Source organism: Nannobrachium achirus (genome assembly GCF_963921795.1).
Source record: "Nannobrachium achirus genome assembly, chromosome: 8".
Taxonomy (NCBI): Eukaryota; Metazoa; Chordata; class Actinopteri; order Myctophiformes; family Myctophidae; genus Nannobrachium; species Nannobrachium achirus.
In genome coordinates, this window is record NC_137817.1 from 13,186,058 (window position 1) to 13,206,156 (window position 20,099).

General features: G+C 43.9%; 1 protein-coding gene across 5 annotated transcripts in view; it reads right to left on the reverse strand.

Annotated features, from left to right (window-relative positions):
* Positions 1 to 20,099, reverse strand: part of nova2 (NOVA alternative splicing regulator 2) — a gene marked incomplete at both ends in the record, with an annotated part of 96,738 nt that overhangs the window by 12,227 nt on the left and 64,412 nt on the right. For 4 of the 5 annotated variants that reach the window (XM_080731217.1, XM_080731215.1, XM_080731213.1 and 1 more), the window contains one exon: positions 8,400 to 8,566. In XM_080731217.1, coding sequence (XP_080587343.1) covers positions 8,400 to 8,566 — 167 coding nt within the window. Of the gene's footprint in view, positions 1 to 8,399; positions 8,575 to 20,099 lie in introns of all 5 variants that reach the window. The other variant, XM_080731214.1, reaches the window with a different exon arrangement.

Genomic DNA, 20,099 nt, shown 5'->3' on the forward strand with positions numbered 1-20,099 from the left:
TCATAAGTCCAAAACTGGGACTTTTCAGCATTCAAATTCAAAAACAGCAAAAGTAGCAGATCTACAAGCTCAAAATGCAGCGCATATGCTACATTTGATGCTTTCGTGTGATGCTGTAGTATGATCAACTAGGGAATTAATTAAAATATGGAGATAACATGTTACACTGTATCTATACCCCCTTCCTCTCCCCTCCTGAATTTACCCAGCATCCCTCACTCTTTCTCCTTCCTCCTTCCCTGTCCTCCTCCTCCTCCTCCATTGCAGATCAATACTGGGTGTGGAGGTCTGACCTTTTTCTCCACTAGCCCAGAAAAGGGAACGTTCAAAACATAAAATGTCACTCCCCAAGGGATCGAACAATGTGTGTATGTATTTTTGGTGTGGGCGTGTGTGTGTGGGGGGGGATGTTTCATGAGGGAGTGATTTGCTGAGTGCTTCCTTTTTTCATACGTTTTTATGCATTTTTCCTTGATGTCACTTTTCGTTTGGCTGACGACAGGCCTGTGCATGTTGTATATTAGTTTATGCCAGCTTGGACCCACACACGCTATACGTTTTAGTAATGTAATCTTTTGGTTTCATTCATTAAAAATAAACATAGTTTGGACAGTAGGCCAATACCATGTTGGAAAGTACACCACTGATATATTATGTATTATTCTGTCTACACTACTGTGTATAGAAGTAAATGGTTACATCTAATGTGTCAGTTTGTGTTGAGAGCAATATACTACAGTCGAGGAGGATCCTTCTTCAATATTTTGTTATTATTTCTGGAAGCTTGTTGGGAAATCCCCGGGCCCCCGCCCATTAAAAAAGTTTTTTTGGGTGTCTGACTGAAAGTGAACCTGACTCCCATGATATTTACAAAGAACTTCCTGCGTCCACAAGGAATAACAGGAAGTAGGAAGCAGGTGTTTTTGCCAGAGGTGAAAGGTCAAAGGAAATGACCTCTTTCCAGAAGGAAGTGGCTAGAGGGAGAGGCCACATAAACATCTAATGGCACAGCACTAGTGTGTGTGCGTGCGTGCGTGGGTGTGTGCTATAGACTCCCATTACAGTAGTAATATCACTAACTAAACATGACGTGCTGCAACAGTGTTCAGATCTTTCTGAATGACAGACCAGCCCAAATATAACCCAACAATAACACCACAAACACACCGTCCAGCGTGGTGCGTTGGACATAAATGGTCACTTGCTGATAACTAAATAAAACCAAATTCTAGGAGGATTACGCAATGCTAACTATGTTAAGACACACACGCACGCGCGCGCACACACACACACACACACACACACACACACACACACACACACACACACACACACACACACACAGACACTACATATGAATGTATTTTATTTTTAGTCATAGTGAAATAGGAATAGTTACGTAACTGTTTATAATGCACTTGGCATTATGTTACAGTGCTGTTGTACAGTCCTGAAGGAATCAAGAGGGAATGAAATGTACTGCATTAAATCAGCATGTCAGTGGATTTATTCCTGACTAAAATATCTCTAGGGCAGTGATTTGACAAATCTTGTATTTATACATAGTGCCATGCTGGAGAAGAATTCTTGGGACTAACTCTTTTTTTTCCCTTTTTTTTTTTTTTGCTGCCAGACACTCTACAGCAGGGGTCTTCAACAGGGAGTCCGGGGCCCCTAGGGGGTCCTCAGAGTTACTACACAGGGGCTGCCACATCTTTGTGTGATAGGATAATTATTTTAAACTTGAACCCTCGCATCCCAATTCTGAGGAGAACTTTAGCCAAAAATAGCCGATCTAATGCGAGGCGTTGAGAGCTTGTAGATCGTCTATTTTCCGCAAATAGGTTTGGTGTAGAGGTAAAAAAGAGCAGACTAAGTACAGAGTGAAAGGTAAAGTTTACAAAAAATAGTCTGAAAATGCACATTAACATGAATCCAACATAGACTGATGACAGTGCCGTCAAACAGGTCTATGAATATATATATGAAATCGATGAAAATCTGCATCACACATTTATACAATATGTAGAGGGGGTCCCTGCTTCATGTCTCTCTCAGCTAAGGGGTCCTTGGCCTGAAAACGTAGAAGACCCTTGCTCCACAGTCACACATTGCAGCTGTTGGCTAACAAGCTTCCAGTTTTCTGTCATTCACTCACTCAAACAGTCAATCCCTCCTTTTGCTCTTAAGTCGGTTTGTTCCATCTCTCTCTCTCTCTCTGTCTCTCTGTCTCTCTCTCTCTCAGTCTCTCTCTCTGTCTCCCCCTCTCTCCCTTGGGTGGTTGAATAATGTCACCACATGCTACAACAGCCGTGCTTTTGGCAACGAGACACAGAGGAAGACAAGGGGTATCCACACCCTAAATAGTAGACATCACAGGCTGCATTGCACTGGACGCCGATTCATCTTGTGTGTGTGTGTGTGTGTGTGTGTGTGTGTGTGTGTGTGTGTGTGTGTGTGTGTGTGTGTGTGTGTGTGTGTGTGTGTGTGTGTGTGTGTGTGTGTGTGTGTGTGTGTGTGTGTGTGTGAGTGTGCACATAGAGAATTTGTGTGTGTGTGCCCATGAAACCCATTCATCTGGTCACAGTGACCCGATGTTGTTTTGGTTTACGACTACTGTACGTCTCCACAATGACAGGAATGCTTTTAAAACTCTACAGAGAACGCTGGTGGCTAACCAGAGGGCTTGACTTACTAATAGCCCTGTGTGACCCACGCTTGTGTGCGGGTGTGTGTGTGTGTGTGTGTGTGTGTGTGTGTGTGTGTGTGTGTGTGTGTGTGTGTGTGTGTGTGTGTGTGTGTGTGTGTGTGTGTGTGTGTGTGTGTGTGTGTGTGTGTGTGTGTGTGTGTGTGTGTGTGTGTGTGTGTGTGTGTATATATGGGTGTGTGTGGGTACAGTAGTAGGTGTGTGTGAGGGAGAGAGAGAGTAGGTGTGAATGTGTCGATATCTCTCTTTGCAAACGTGTGTGTGCATGTATAATATGTCCTTTGCTATTGCTCTCTCTGTGTGTGTGTGTGTGTGTGTGTGTGTGTGTGTGTGTGTGTGTGTGTGTGTGTGTGTGTGTGTGTGTGTGTGTGTGTGTGTGTGTGTGTGTGTGTGTGTGTGTGTGTGTGTGTGTGTGTGTGTGTGTGTGTGTGTGCGTGCGTGCGTGCGTGCGTGCGTGCGTGCGTGCGTGCGTGCGTGTAGACGCGCATGCACATTCAAGTATAAAAGTATGTGCGTTGTCATAGACACAGTACCTTCACACTTAAATGTGCACACACACACACACACACACCTACGCACACGCGCGCACACACACACAAACCGTTTAGTCATGGTCTGTTGCATGCTATAAATAGTATGAGGAGCAACAGGGGAATCACCGTCCTCTTCTAAGTGTCTTAAGTATCAGCAGGCATTAGTCCGTTCATCTCTCCCTGCCTCACCGCTCTTCCAAAACACCATTACACCACTCTGGTGTCAGCTCCAAGCTCAGATGAGCTGGGAGTGGGACCTCTTCTATGGTAATGATCCTGGAGCGGTCTGGCTCCATGGCTCATCACTCTCAAAGGCCAGTTCATGGTCTAGGCCAGTGTTTCTCAACCACTGTGCCTGCAATCTGAGTTCCCAGAGGTTCTTTACTGTGCCTGGGGACCTTTGGTGTGCCCCTGAGAAGGGTCAAGTGTGCCCCTTGAAACTGCTTGAAACTTTGAAAGCCAGTATTGTATTTTTCATTTTAAAAATGATTTAAACTAGTGAAAACAGCCGATCTACAAGCACACTGCTTGTAGATCTGCTGTTTTCACTACTGTTGTGCGACAGCCTTGTATGATGAAGCAGGGCTTTCTTTGCAAAGAAACGTACACATTTGAAACTTGGAGATACAAGGTTTCTTCGCGGCAGTGACGATATTTACACCCCCGTATTATGTTGGTGTGCCCATGGATTCTTGGGACATGAAAAGTGTGCCCATGCAGAAGAAAAGTTGAGAAACACTGGTCTAGGCCAGTGGTTCCTAAACCTTTTCAGCTCAAGACCCAAAAGAGAAATGTTATGTTTGCCCGGGACCCAAACTAGTGAAAAGAGCAGATCTACAAGATCACAGCGGGTCGCTTTCGTGCTGTGTTTTGCAAGCTTGTGGATCTGCTATTGTCAATACTACTAAAATACATTTTATTTATGGAAATTATTAGATTTTATTTATGAAATACTTTTGAGAAAAATGTAATTGATTAATTCATTTAGTTTAGACTTTTTAAAATCTTTTGAAATAATAATAATCTTCTTTATTTATTCGAGTCGAGACCCATAAATATGGGTCCCCCTGTTTGGGAAACAGTGGTCTAGACCAGTGGTTCTCAGAGTGGGGACCAGTTGTCATGGACTATGAAATGGTACACGATCGCAGACTGGCCTTCCTTGGACAATCAATCAATCAATGCTACTTCCGTGTTGCATAACAGTGACATCACTGTTGAATCCTTTGGTATAAGTATCTTTATCCTAGCCTTCGTTTCAAGTAAAGGCTGCACATGATGTGTACAACAGGCAGGGCTGGTTGAATGAATAGTCCATTTGGCAGACCAGGCAAGTCAATAGATGGAAACAATGCCAGGCCAAGCTAATCAATACAGAGCAATCATGAAGAGACCATGATGATAATCAGTTAAACTGATTGGAATTGCAGCCAGTGCCAAGGCTAATTGCACTCTATTACACAGTGGATATTTGCACAGTGATCTGCCATACAATCACTACTGGGATCAAATACATGGTAAACAATAGACTAGTGAAAGCTATTATATGGTTCCAATGCGTTCCCAAATGTTTTCAGCTTGCATCCTCAGGACTCAAACTTACAAAAATGTATCATGAATTAATCACATAAGCCCTATTTCCAAAAAGAGTGAAAATAGCCAATCTGCCATTAAGTATTTTAAAATTCTGAAAAAAAGAAAGAAAAAAGAATAAATACGTAAATAAGAATTGGTAAAACAATACTAATGCTAATGGGAAACTAAAGCTCCTAATGCTCTAATCCAATGTTTAGTCACAAAGTGTTTCCAGATGCTTTCAGCCTAAGATCATGTTCTGTAAGAAAATCGGTGGCATTTAAGATTCAACATTTTGAAGGGAAAAAAAATGTCCTTAAACCAAAATGACTCTGGCAAACCACAGTGACTGACAAATGACTTCAAGCCTATGAATGCCATGGACCGTTACATTTTGGCTCAGAAACTCTTTGAGAGTGATCGCATTTACATGTTTTTGTCAAAAGGGGAATTAACTTTCTGGGCATTAAAAACTGGGTCATTCAAAATGCTACCAACTGTACCCCACATCCCATCCCTCCCTGGGCACACACTATTTTAGTACAATCAGAAAAGTTTCTGGGTAACATCAATGGCACTTGCATTTCTTCATGGCATACACTGTACAGTGAAGACAGACAAGAAGCAGGAGGAGAGGGAGAAAATGAACAACAACAGGTGTTAAAATGCAGGATATACAGTATATGAATATGCACTGTAACTGGCCAAGATACTGTACTAGGGTGGCATTTTAATTGACCAGAATTCAGATTTATTGTAATGAGCTATTGAACTTAAACATCACATACTGTAGATGCCAATACCTAGTTTAGGGCTGCTAAACCTACATTTTGTTGCACCGAAAATAGCTGATCTACAGGCTCACAACACGTTGTGATGCAATGCATTGTGAGCTTGTAGATTGTCTTTTGTTCGGCTTGGGACATGATTGTTTATTTCTAATTGCCTATTTCTCACTACCTTCACTATATTTCAAGGTGGTGTATTGTAAGTGATATTTTGTTTTCGTTGAATACTGCATACACAACAGAACATAAGATTTTTTTGTTATAACGTTAACTAAGTTTCTTTTCAATAAAGACCTGCGAGCCGGGGAGACCCCTGTTACTGAACAAACACTATACAGTCAATGATTACTATCAGAATATAGAGCTTTCTAAAACGGCTAGTTCCATTCCTTGATTCTGATTGGCTGGTTGCTGTGGTATATGAGACTATAACCCACACCTTGAATCAGTTTATATCAAACCCAGGTGCGTTATTTCTTTCCACAGTGTTCCACAGTGCACCAATTATCTGCACCTGTGTTGTTTCTGCTGCCTGGCCGGGAATTACTTTCTTGCAGAGCAGACCTTATAGTGTATTATTAGTGAAATGGAACAGTTTTAATTGGTACATGTCTATGATTTTCTTGTTGCCATATTGTGACCGTTTTAGAGGGTCACAATATGGCAACTGCGCCTCGTGTTTCCCAACGCCTCTCAGCAGGTGTATACTACCCCGGTAACCACTCGCCTCTTGTGGCTTATTGCTTTAATTTAACACTGCGTGCAGATGTGTGTGTAATGGCTTAGGTCACATGTCAACAGTTTCACTCATGAAGACTAGTAGGGCGAGAGAAAGAGAGACAGACAGAGAGAGAGGAGAGTACAGTAACTGTCAGAATGACAGGAAGACAGCGAGATGGAAAGCTGCAATTACATGGAATTGTCTTGCTGAGACCGCCGCTGGTTGTCACACATAAGTGCTGTGTGTTTGTGTGTGCAGTGGTCACATGTCATGTAGCTCTCCTCACCTCACTCCTCACACGCTGCATCCTGTCCACACATCTGATCTCCCTGTCTCTCTCTCTTAAACCTCTCCCCGTCTCTCTCTCTCTGTCCAATCCTTTTCTCATCTCTCCTGTTCTCCCCTGTTCTCTCCCTGCCTTTCCTCTAAACTAGGGATGGGACGATATGAAAATGTCATATCACGATTATTGTGACCAAAGAAATCACGATTTACGATATTATCGCGATAATCAAAATCCATTATCCTGGGGCGGAACATTTGCCAAAAAATAGCTCACAAAAATAGCTTGTTGCGACTCATTTTTTGTGGGGTATTTTTGGCAAAGACATTTGATTGAGTGAAAAAAAGTAAAAAAGTACCTTTTACCAATTATAGAGGGTTTAAGTGGTACCGGATATGCAGCTCGGCAAATAAAAGGTGAACTGATGACCCTAACCCAGTGCATGACGGAGGACGATATCACGATAAATTAAATCTCTGCGATACGATTATCATAGGTGTTTTTAATCACGATAAATGATAATATCGCATATCGTCCCATCCCTACTCTAAACCGCTCCTCCTTTCTTTCTTTCTTTCTTTCTTTCTTTCTTTCTTTCTTCCTTGCTTTCAGACACGTCATGTCTCCTCTCTTCTCCTCTCCTCTTTCCTGTGTTTACATGGCTGTAAGTAACCCTGCCAGACCCTCGCCTCATCCAGCTGCACTCAAACAGAAAATCATGGCATCTTCAGCCCAACCACAGGGACACACACAACGCTCTGTTATTCCAACGGCCAATGCCCTCTCCCTCACCCTCATACCCTCTTATCTGAGGCCCAACTGGCAGCACACGCACTCACACACACACGCGCGCGCGCGCATACACACACGGACACGCACACACGAAAATAAACATGCACACTTGCACACGTTAACTGCGCTCACCCACTCGCACACGTGTGGACACAAACAGTGCTTACACAAGCGTCGGTCAAAAACAAATACGTGCAGAGGAACTGGAGGAGTAGCCTGTTTATTGTTTGGAGGGTTTCATAGAACCAAGGAGGAGAGACCGGAGCAGGAAACTTGACACTATGATGTCATGTGGGCTGACAAACGGACTGACAGATATACAGTACAGACAGACAGACAGACAGACTTTCTGACACGTGGTGGGCAGACAGACAGACTTACTGACACACAGACAGGCGGAGTTACAGGTAGACAGACTAGCAAGTCGCTGATGCATTAATGCAGAACCCCTGCATTAATCAATTACTCAACCTTTTCAGGCCGCGACCCCCCATATAATCATAGTTCAACTAGTCTGGGGACCACCCCACCCTGACGAGCACTAAGAGTTGAGGTATTACCTTTTGTATATCACGGTTCTATTGTGAAAATAGCCAATCTACATGCGTTGTGACTTGTGAGCATGTAGATTGTCTATTTTCAAAATGTCTGCCTCTAATATTTGACAATTTGGCCAATGTTTAGACCTTAAATTGACACTTTAGAAATGTGCAGATACCTATACACTTAAACTTCATGTTGGTTTGTTTACTGTTGAGTGAAAAAACAACATTGCACATTAGGCTAATCATCTGTGGACCCCCCCCAACACAAAAAAATAATAATAATTTGGGGACCCCCCTGGTGGGTCCCGACCCACAGGTTGAGAACCACTGCATTAGTGGAGAGACCGACGGGCAGAAAGACATGACAGACAGACAGGCCATGTGTCAGGCAGACAGACTATAACGTGTCACTGATGCAGCGGTGGGCAGCGAGGCCTGCAGACAGACAGACTCACCTGTTTGATGCGGTCAGGGTTGACGGTGGTCTGGGGCTGCAGAATGCTGACGGGCTCTGACTTCTGGGTGCTCTGAGGCATCTCCCGCACCTTCTCTGCTATGAAGTCATGGACGCCGTTCAAAGCCTCCACCGTGCCCTGGATCAGACACACACGCTCTGTTGTTCCTGCACAGAGAGAGAGAAACAGACAGGTTCCAGGTCAGTCTAAACCCAGAGTAAGCACTGAAAAGTGAGTTTGCAAGCCACCTTTTTGTTCCGGATTACATAGCCTGACACTGATAGAGATCAACTGTTACGACTCTTTGAGCTAAATTAATACTCCCAATTCTAGAGCATATTATTTTTCAGCTAAGTCAAAAATTTAAAGACAATGATAGTTGAGGGTTTCGCTCATTTCCACTACATCTGTTCAAAGCCTTGCAGTTTATGTCTGTTTCCAGGAAGTGTTCCAATCAGGAAATTAGTCCCTTCATCACATAAATAAAATGCATTCCTGTCATTTCCACTGAATAGCTCTGCAGTTTATGCAGAGCATGTGTGCATGCACGGCATTCTACAACACGTTATGCTGCAAAGATTTATCCCGGTGTAAAAGGGTCAATCGCCTCCGGGAAAAAAAAGAAAAGAAAAGAATGGGTGACCTGAGTTTAGGTCAACATATAAACACAGCATTGGACATTTTAATTTAACTCTCGAGAACTCTCTTGGGTTAATTTAACGCTCTGGGCTTTTTACAGTGTGTTTTTCCAAAGAGAAGCCACAAGTGCGTGAGTGCGTGCGTGCGTGCGTGCGTGCGTGCGTGCGTGCGTGCTTGCGTGCGTGCGTGTGTTTTGTTTAGGTCAGCGTGTTTAGCCGGTGCCTTGGTATTGGTTACAGTTATCCATACACAGATGCTCAATCAAGCACAATCAATGGTTCTCTGTTGATCCACTTCAGAGCCGCGGTGGCAGGCCTGAGCATATTTACATAGTAAACACATCATCGCTGGCGTATCTCTCTGTGTGAGCGCCTCGCCTCTAAACCCACCGACATAACTCATCGTGTCGCCGACAAATCAGGGGCTGCTGTGCTGCTGACTGAGTGCGGTGCAATGGAACAATGTCGTCTGACTGACTGATAAACTGGCAGGCAGACAGACAGATGGATGGACGAACGGAGGGAGGGAGGGATGGAGGGATGGATGGATGGTGTAATGGAGGAGAAACTAGGCCAACCTAAAGCCTCTCAGTCTCTCTACGTGATGCTCTCAGCAACCAATCTCTCCTCTCTCTCTCTCTCTCTCTCTCGTCTCCCTCCCTTCCAATCCCTCTTCCATCCCTTCCCCCTTCTCTCTCTCTCTCTGCGCCCCCTTTCCCCCTCTCCTCTCCTCTCCTGTCCTGTCCTCCTCTCTCCGTCTCTGTCCCCTGTTGGCTCCAGAGAACAGGGTGTTTTCTCCCATCAGCTCTTATCTCAGTTCAGCAGTCTGTCAGCCTGTGCTTCCTGCATGCCCCCCCCATCCCTCCCTCCATTGTTGCACAGGCTCAGTGCAATACGGCCTGCGAGGCTGGCCTTGGCTCCACGGAGGACGGAGGGAGGGATAGAGCGATTCTGGGGGGTGAAGGAGGAATGAATGAATTAAAGGGCAGTGGAGGTGTGGAAGAATGGAAGGGTACAACGCTGGCAGGAAAGGGGGACAAGGGGGGCGAACGGGCGCATGACGGCGCGGTTGAAAGAGGAGAGAGAAGGTGTAGATAAGCGTGGCTATTTTTAAGTATGAGGTTATAGAGCTAACGGGCTATGTACTGTTGCAGAGTTATGTTATCACATTAGCATTTTATGGTGTCTTTGAGTGTCTAATATATCGAGTACTTTGAAAGAAATGTAAAGCATCACACCGGATGTAAAAGGAGGTTGAGATTTAGTTTGCCAATGATCTCAATACATACTCTATCGTCGTTGTCGGGTGAAAACTCTTGTATGTCCAAAACCGTTTGTTTTGCATTTATCATTTTAAAAATGATTTAAACTAGTGAAAACAGACGATCTACAAGCACACAACGCCTCGCACCGCGAGGCGTTGTGTGCTTGTAGATCGGCTGTCACTACTTTTGTGCGACTGCCTTGTATGATGAAGCAGGGCTTTACTTTACGAAAGAACGTATACATTTGAAACTTGGGAGATACGAGGTTTCCGCTCGACGACAATGCTATGTAAAATGGGAATATACTATTGAGGTCAAGCTATCAAAACCATGACTAATCTAAGGCGTTCATGTTACATTTAAGCTAATACCACGAGGAGAATCAAGAGTCAATCATATAAAAATATAAATAAATAATACAAATAAAATAGAATGCACCAAATAATACAAGGACAGAGTTCACACATGTGTCCTGGGTTAACTTACTATCCAGCTAATAAAATGAGGATTGTGGCGAGGCCCTGACCGTTGGAGTGTGTCCGCGGTTATACTGAGAAAACTGGGCCTCTCCACCGACAGCTGGTGCCCTCTGGGTAATCTGGACTTGGCCAATCAGACCCAAGGATTACCAGGCCATTGTCTTGGCATGCGTTGTGGGTAGTGTGCGTGTGTGTGCGTGTGCGTGTGTGCGTGTGTGCGTGTGTGTGTGTGTGTGTGTGTGTGTGTGTGTGTGTGTGTGTGTGTGTGTGTGTTCTGTGTTGGACATTGGAACATATCAACAGCTTTGTAAACTGAAATTGCACAGGGCAGGGCAGACAAATAACTTCAATATACAAAAGAAATTACAGGTGCCATATAATCAAAATATACTATAAATAGTGGAAGTAGCTGCTCTACATTGTGTGCATGTGTGTGTGCGCGTGCGTATGTGCGCGCGCTCGCGTGCGTGCGTGAACCAGTCGTGTAGGAGACAACTTTTTTCTACAGATTACAGAAAGTAGTTGAGAACAGACTTTTTTCCGCAGTCGCTTCCCTACTCTGATCCCTCTGACATAAGCTATCACTTTGTGTGCGTGTGAGTGTGCGTGCGCGTGCATGCCTACGTGAGGCCGTGTTTGGGGATGTGTTCACATTTTCATTTCTGCATTACATAATGCAACAACTTGTGTTTACATTTTCCAGTGTAAAACTACACTTTTGACATCTTTACTGTTGTGAGATGTTCCACAGTAACTTTGATTTCCCCACAGCCAGCTGTGGAAGCCATATCCGTAACATGTTGTTAAAAGTCCCACATTCATGTCAGGAGGTCCACGTTAGATCTGGAGTTTCCTCGGAGACCTGTATTATGTGTTCATAAAATGCTCCTGCATAACTCAATAAGTACTGTATAACAGGTACACAGGGGCGTCACAAGGGGGTGGGGGGGGGGGGGGGGGGGGAGTGGGACTGGGTTACTAGGGCCCAAGGTGGAGGGGCCTTAATTATTTTATACTTTAGCTATTGAAAAATAGCAGATATACAAGCTCACAGCGAGCTTGTAGATCTGCTATTTTTGAAAAGTCGTGAAAATGTGTGTACATCTTTGAATATTTGTACTTTTTAAGCAAACATTTGTAACTCAAATTCTGCTTCACGGGCGGTCCTTGGAACTAAATATTTTGAGATGGGTGTCCGTGGCCAAATACATATCATTTTGGAGGTCCTTCACATGAAAGATTTTGAGCACCACTGACATAGAAACGTAGGTTTTAAAAAATAAAAAAACCTTAGAAGGATTTGAAATATTCAGAGACTTTGCAGAAATAGCAGACCTACAAGCTCGCAGCTTGTATATCTGCTATTTTTCAACAGTTAAAGCACAAAATGTGAGTGAATCCTTGTACCCAGGGCCCATAATTTGGTGTGACACCCCTGCTGATACAGGTAGAATCAGTGCCGCTGTTGTTATTATGGGTCATAAAGGGAGGACAAGCACACGGCTAACTCATTAGCTACATATTCTACCTCCAATTAATGTTATCTGTGATCATGCAGATACCTGTTTAAAATATATCCTGCAGGATTAATAGAGAGATGGTCCATCTCATCTAATCTCATCTAATCTTTATACATCCAGGAGTATATAGTTTGAACAGAAATTGCTTATTTCTTTTAATCTCTGGCTTTTTTTGGTCAACAATTAAGCTAATTAATCTAGGAAGTAGATTTTCTTTCATATTCAAACCCCAAGTCGTATTCCCTGTGCAATAAAGAAATTACGGTCTCCGTCAATATACAAAACACAACCACAAAGTGAACTTTCGAGCATCAAGTTTCAAGATGCCAAGACAAAATCTAATTTCTGACTATATCCAACTCGAGAGTGGGTCGACCGGCGCCCTGATTCCCAGAGATACTAAGAGAATCAACACCGTTTGTTCAGGACAAGAACAGGCTTCATCGTCCTACAGGGCTGTGGACTCTGGTAGTTGTTTTTATTGAGGTCTAACTAGCATGACTCACTCCTTCCTCCTCTGCTCTCCTCCTCTCCTCTCCTCTCCCTGATGGCCAGAGAGAGAGGCACAACGTAGGCTGGAGGCTGCAGATAGCAGTGCTCATGAACTATACTCGTGCAGCCATATGCGGAAGTCTCGCTTTTCGAGTGAAAATCATGCCTGATGATGAGATACTTGTTCTTCTGCTCTAGCCCCAAGAAGCAATTATTTCGAAAATTCTTTCTTACAATGGAGTTTACTGTTACAAAATATAAGGAAGAATATGAGCTGTGGGGACGAAATCATGAGCGAACTGCCTATACAGGCAGATGGTTTATCTGACAGAGAGACATACAGACAAAGGGAGAGAGAGAGAGAGAGAGAGAGAGAGAGCTATTTTCTTTTGTTAATCAATATTGTTACTCTCCTTAACCACCCCAGCATCCATATTCTTGGGGAAACATTGGCCAAAAATACAAACTCACAACGCATCACATTGTGAACCTTTTGTTTGTTTGTGAGATTTTGGTGTAGAGGGGAAAAAAGTGATCCAAGTACAACAGTCTGAGAGCCAAATCAGTTCCAATTTACTAAGTGTGGAGGCGGTAAGTGGTTCATGAATGCAACCAAAGTGCTGTGCCAAGTACACTGAACAAGTGAACGAGAGTGATTTCAGGTACACAATGTTCCTTCCCTTGCTTTATGGTCCACGTTCACTTCCAGGATATCGTCGTCGTCGGGTGGAAACCTCGTATCTCCAAGTTTCAAATTTGTATGTTTTTTTTCGCAAAGTAAAGCCCTGCTTCATCGTACAAGGCCGTTGCAGAAAAGTAGTGAAAACAGCAGATCTACAAGCACACAACGCCTCACGGTGCGAGGCGTTGCGTGCTTGTAGATCGGCTGTTTTCACTAGTTTAAATCATTTTTAGGATGAAAAATGCAAAACGAACGGTTTTGGACATACAAGGTTTTCACCCGACAACGACGATATGACCCCATCCATGCACCATCACTATCACCATGGGATAGTCCCAAAAACAGAGCAAGCAACAGAGTTAAGAGAGAATGTCAAAAGCTTCAATGATCATGGAAAGCTAACCTCCAACACTAGTCTTAACCTTGGGGCGACGGCGGTGGGTGGTTTAATGTAAGCTCATTAAACAGATCTCCTTAGGCTGTGGATAAGCCCAGGTTAACTGGGCTGCCTTTGATCTGATCTGATGGATTAGCCGCCTATTATACTGTATGTGAGGATGGACTCTTTGTTGTCTTAACTGGTTATAAAGGCATTCGGAGAAGGGGCAAAAAAAAGGAGTCAAGTCGACCCCGATTTGCTTTGACGTTCGACTGACGCCTGCTGAAAATGAGTGTGCCTTTTCATTGTGAAATTATCCATGGAATGAGGCATAATCTGCTCAAAAGTATTTTAGACATTTTGAGAATGCTGATGCCATAGGACCACAATGTGGTTTTCTTTTATCATAACTTTTGACTTCATTCATTCAATCAATCAATCAATCAATCAATCAATCAATCAATCAATCAGTAGGGATTTGTTTCTTTACTACACAGCCCTCCAAGACACACATTATGTATACAGTCGGTACAGTATACTATTCAGGGGTCCGAGTGCAAACACGTGCATGACTGATGCCCTGGAGGCCTGAATTCAACATTCGGAACCCTGGTTTATACACCTATAAGAGCAGATCTACAAGCTCAGCAATGTGCCAGTGCCGACTGACTACGAAAAGAGATCTACCGGTACTCAGTCATTAGGTAATTGAATGCTATTTGGTGCTAATAGCTGTCATTTGACTAACTTGACTGCATTTTTGTGGTACTGTACATAGGCTACTGTACGCAGGGACATGTTTGTGTTACGTAGTGCTTATGAATAAGGAAACACCGAAGCGTGTTGATATTATGAAATGTGTGAAAGTCCCACATGGGGGCTGTGAATTGTCCATTAAAGATATCACAGTAGGAGCGCCTTATCTGCCAATAAGAAGGCTCAGTAATATAAACTTTGGCACCGTGCGTGAGGCTTGGAAGCTGACGTGTCACCGTGGCAAAAAACACATAGTTGGCTGAATGTTGCCAGGGTCTCTAATGTGTGACTGATACTTTAGTTTAAACGATTGGCCTCTTGTGGCAGCAGGCACTTTGCGTTAAGCACTCGCCTTCAGTCCGACTAAAACCACAAATCCTCCGCTCCCTATTATCATGTTAAGTTGGGTGTACTGTCTGCTGGCTTCCATCTGAAAAAGGAAGCATTTCATATTTGTGAAGCAGCAACTAATGTGTGGGTGGGATGCCACGCAGTATATATAGTCGCTGTCCTGCAAAAACCTTGTAGCTCCAAGTTTCAAATTGTACGTTTTTTTCGTAAGGTAAAGCCCTGCTTCATCATGCAAGACTGTCGCACAAAACTAGTGAAAATAGCAGATCTAAAAGCACACAGCACCTCGCACCACAAAGCGTTGTGTGCTTGTAGATCTGCTATTTTCACTAGTTTGAATAATTTTTTAAATGATAAACACAAAACCTTGCATCTCTATTTGTCTGTCTGTCTTTGGGTTTTATAAATATTATATACTGGTTATATATAAATACTTAACCAACAACAGCTTGCGACTGAAGAATAACTACATTGAATCCATTGGAACAATCATTGGATTCATTTGGACACGTGGTTTGTGCACGACAAGCGACAATATACTTTGTTAGGGCTAAACAACAATCCCAAACGTTATAGAAAATCTAAAAAATAAAAGTGGGATAATGACTTTGTTGGGCTTAAGTTGAAGTTCTTTCAGGCTATGCAGTCACACACAGGTTCTGGCCACATATCAGTCCAGAAAATGTTTGTTGTGTCCTAATGTCACAAACAATAGCCTGTCATCGAGTAGGAAGTGCCCTTTCAACGTCTTTTTTTTTAATTCTATGCCTAAATGCCTCTGTTCAGGGGTGTCACAAGGGGGTAAAGTGGGACTGAGTTCCTAGGGCCCAAGGTGGAGGGGCCTTAACTATTTTATACTTTAGCTATTGAAAAAAATATTTTGAAAATATCGTGAAAAAGTGTGCAAATCTTTGAATATATGTATTTTTTAAGCGACATTTGTAACTCAATTTTTGCTTCTGGGGGGGTCCCTGGAACTAAATATTTTTAGATGGGGGTATGTGGCCAAATACATATCATTTTGGGGGTCCTTCACAGGAAAAGGTTTGAGCACCACTGACATAGAAACATAGGTTTTTTCAAAAAAAGGATTTGAAATATTCAAAGTAGATAGTAATTTTTCAATATTTAAAGCACAAAATAACGTTATAATGCGTCTAAATGGGTTAAGCCCCCTCCCCCTATGAAGAACATTCATTCATTCGCAGTGAATCCTTGTACCCGGGGCCCAAAACTTGGTGCGACACCCCTGCCTCCGTTCCCATGGTGACAGGCCCTTTGGGAAGTGCTGACAGTGTGTGGACCAATAGCATTGTGTCGCCGGGTAGATGGATGGCTTTATTGACAGACACCCCAATAAGCCTATAGAAATGACCGCGAGGAACCTCAATAACCAATTAAAACACTTTAATAGCTTAACGACCAGTCCCAGCTGTGGGGACAAAAGCAGAGCAAACTGCCTATACAGGCAGATGGATTATACGACAGAGAGACATACAGACTCAGGGAGAGAGAAAGAGAGAGTTGTGCAATCTTTTATTTTTTTTTTTTTTTGTTAATCAATATTGTCACTCTCCCTAACCACCCCAGCCTCCAAATTCTTGGCGGAACATTGGCTAAAAATAGGTGATCTACAAACTCACAACGGGTCACATTGTGAGCTTTTTTTGTACGAGATCTTGGTGTAGAGGGGGAAAAAGTTATCCAAGTACAGAGCCAACTCGGGTCCAATTTAATAAGTGTAGAGGCGGTAAGTGGTTCATGAATGCAACAAAATTACTGTGCAAAGTATACTGATTTTACACAGAATAAAGTGTATTGATTATTTTTGAGTGCCGCACTGGCGCTAGCTGAAAATAAGTATGTGATACACTATCCATGTGTATTATGTACGCCCCTCCGTCCGTTTGTCATGTCCCGTTTCTGATTGGACACTGTAATGACCAGCACATATGTATGTCATCATCATACTGTATTCAAACTCACAAGTTTTTGTCCCACGATTTTGTAACCCATTTTTCACCTGGTGTCAATTATCTAATGCAATCCTGGGCGCGACACTCCCTCTGCCAACCTGGGGAGAGCAACGGACTGACCTCATGCTTCCTTCTATGCATGAGGAGTCCAAGTCGCTTCTTTTCACCTGACACAGGGGATTTTCCCCAGTTGGACGTAGCGAGTGGAAGGAAGGCTGGCAAGGGGGAGGCAGTATAGAGACCAGGATTACTGCACCCACACGGTTTCTTGATTTTTGGGAGTGAGAGTGTACGAGAGAGGGAGGGAGCCAGGAGGGAGGGAGGGAGGGAGGGAGGGGGAGAGGCCTTCTCTTTAGACAAAGTCCATTAGCAGCAGTCATACAGCATTATCTAGGGGTTGTATAACCGCCATTGCGTTTGACAAAACATAAGACTCATACTTTAGGATGGTGTTTGGTTCACCCCTCGACTGATCCTGCTAGGTTACCCAAGCAACCGACAGTCGTCCCCCCAGCAAAACACGCACGCACGCACGCACGCACACACGCACGCGCACACACACACACACACACACACACACACACACACACACACACACACACACACACACACACACACACACACACACACACACACTCGCACTCGCACTCACAGAAATGCATTGTGTGTACATGCACACATTATTGAGCCAGGCAGCTGTTGCTGATGTCATGTGTTGTTATTCCAGAGGAGAGGCCTTATGAGAGGTGTGGGGGGGGAGGGGGGGGAGAGAGCGGAGAGAGACAGGGGAGAGGGGGGGAGACAGAGAAAGCGAGGGAGAGGGGGGGGTGGGTAGAGAGAGAGAGGGGGGGAGAGAGCGAGAGAGAGAGAGAGAGAGAGAGAGAGAGAGAGAGATGGGAGAGAGAGAGAGAGAGAGAGAGAGAGAGAGAGAGAGAGAGAGAGAGAGAGAGAGATGGGAGAGAGGAGAGAGAGAGAGAGAGAGACGAGAGAGAGAGAGAGATGGGAGAGAGAGTAATGAGAAGTTGAATTATATGGTCGCCTGTTGGGTGGAAGTCCAGAACCGTTACTTCTCAGGAAATGGAAAAAAAGAAAGAACCTGTTTTCCAATTTGTTCCAATGTAGTTATGATTTATAATGCTTTTCATTGGTTAAATATGTGTCTAACACCCAAAGACGTAACTTTCACTTTAAAAGTAAAAAGAAAAAGCATTGTGAGCTTGTAGATCGGCTATTTTTGCTACTTTTGTCTGATGTTGTAGGGCGTTAATTTAAGAAAACATTTTTTAACAAAATGTTGAAATATGGAGGTTTCTGCCCAACAGCAACGAGAGAGAGAGAGAGCGAGAGAAGCGAGAGAGAGAGAGAGAGAGAGCGAGAGAGGAGAGAGGGAGAGAGAGAGAGGGAGAGAGAGAGAGAAAAAAAGTTAAGAAGAAACAACCGATATGTGGACAAAGATAGAGAGGGAACTTGAGTGAGAGATACCATGACTGTAGAGGGAAATAATGAGCAGGAGAGAGAGAGAGAGAGAGAGAGAGAGAGAGAGAGAGAGAGAGCATCATGAGTGCATGTGCTGATGTAATCAAGAGCAGTAAGGAAACTTGGAGCAGCTCAGCCTCTATGAGTAGATCAGCTCTTTATGAGCTCAGTACAGGAGACCTGCCCTGCAATGACACATTTTAAAATATCATTTAACACACACATGGAACCAAGTTCTCACTCAGTGTGTGAACGTAACTCGGAGAGCGTGTGCAAAACGCAGTTCAGGCCAGGGTCCGTTTGGCTGCATTTGCCCACACTCTGCGAGTTATAAATGAGTAAAGGAACACTGAGGATTTGACCGTGTGTACGCAGTGAAAGCCCGTCCTCAGTCTATCTTCTCTCTCTTAACTGTGATAGTGTAAACCAAGGACGTGAAGAGAATGTTGGAGAGGCAGGGGCTGCAATTTCTAAAAGAGCCTTTTGGTGAAATTATCGAAAATAGCCGACCTCCAAGCTCACAACGTGTCACGCTGCGACGCGTTGTGAGCTTGGAGGTCGGCTATTTTCGGTGCTTGAGACCACACTGAACTAAGCATAATCAAGTAAATTATGGAGATGTGGCGTACGGCATGGATTTCTACACAGAGAGGGCAATTCTTTCAGCATGAGATGCTGCATCCAAGTTCAAGAGAGTTTGGAGGCAATTCTCTTGAATGTTGCCTTCAGGTATGGCATGGAAAGAGTGCATTTTAATTTCTTCCACCATAGTAAAAACTGCATTCATGGTCTGGAGAGGGCACTTTTTTACAGATGGATAAAAGGGCAGGGTCTCAAGCTGTCTAGATGTCTATGTCAAGATGTCTATGTGTGCACGTGCCTTGTGTAAACACTGAGCCAAACGGACCAATAGGGATTAAGAATGGCTGATAGAAGCAAGGAGGGAGGGAAGGAAGGAAGGAAGGAAGGGACAGAAAGAAAAAATATTGGAAGAAAGAATGATTAAAAGAGTCGAGCGGGCAAAGGAAAGAAAGTGTCTGAGTCACACTCTGGCCCCAGCAGTCAAACAATAAAACCTTGATTATTTTTGATGAAAACATGCAATGTACTGCACGCTATAACTGGCCGGGGAGAGTCCAGCATGCGGGCCATGGCGTGATCTCATCACCAGGCTGCTGCTTTCACAACATACTGGCTATATCTTTCTACACTGCGCTTAAAAGGTGCCTCCACTCTCTCTCTCTCTCCCCTGGCTCCCCCTGTGTAATTTACGACGCACAGAATCATGGTCAATTAGGAAAAAAGTTATTAAAAGCCTGGAGTTACTGTGGTCAGCTGGCCCAAGGCTGCCGGGGTTTTTACTGGGCTCTGCTCAGCAGAAAAACAAATCTAATAAATAAAACCTGCAACACACAGAAACCCAAGCCCTATGCTCAGGAGGACGGTCCCTAGTGGGCTATGGCAAGCGCTGTGTGGGCGCACGCAATCATGCGGCCATGTGCATACATACTAGGGAGGGGCGATATGAAAATGTCATATCATTATTATAGAGGGTATGCGCATGCATAAAGTGAATGGCATATCGAGTGGCAAATCGAGTGGCAAAGTGAGTGGCAAAGTGAGTTTAGCATCGTTTAACGTTGTTTAATGCAATCAGATAGGATATTTCTGTGTGGATGTATGGGC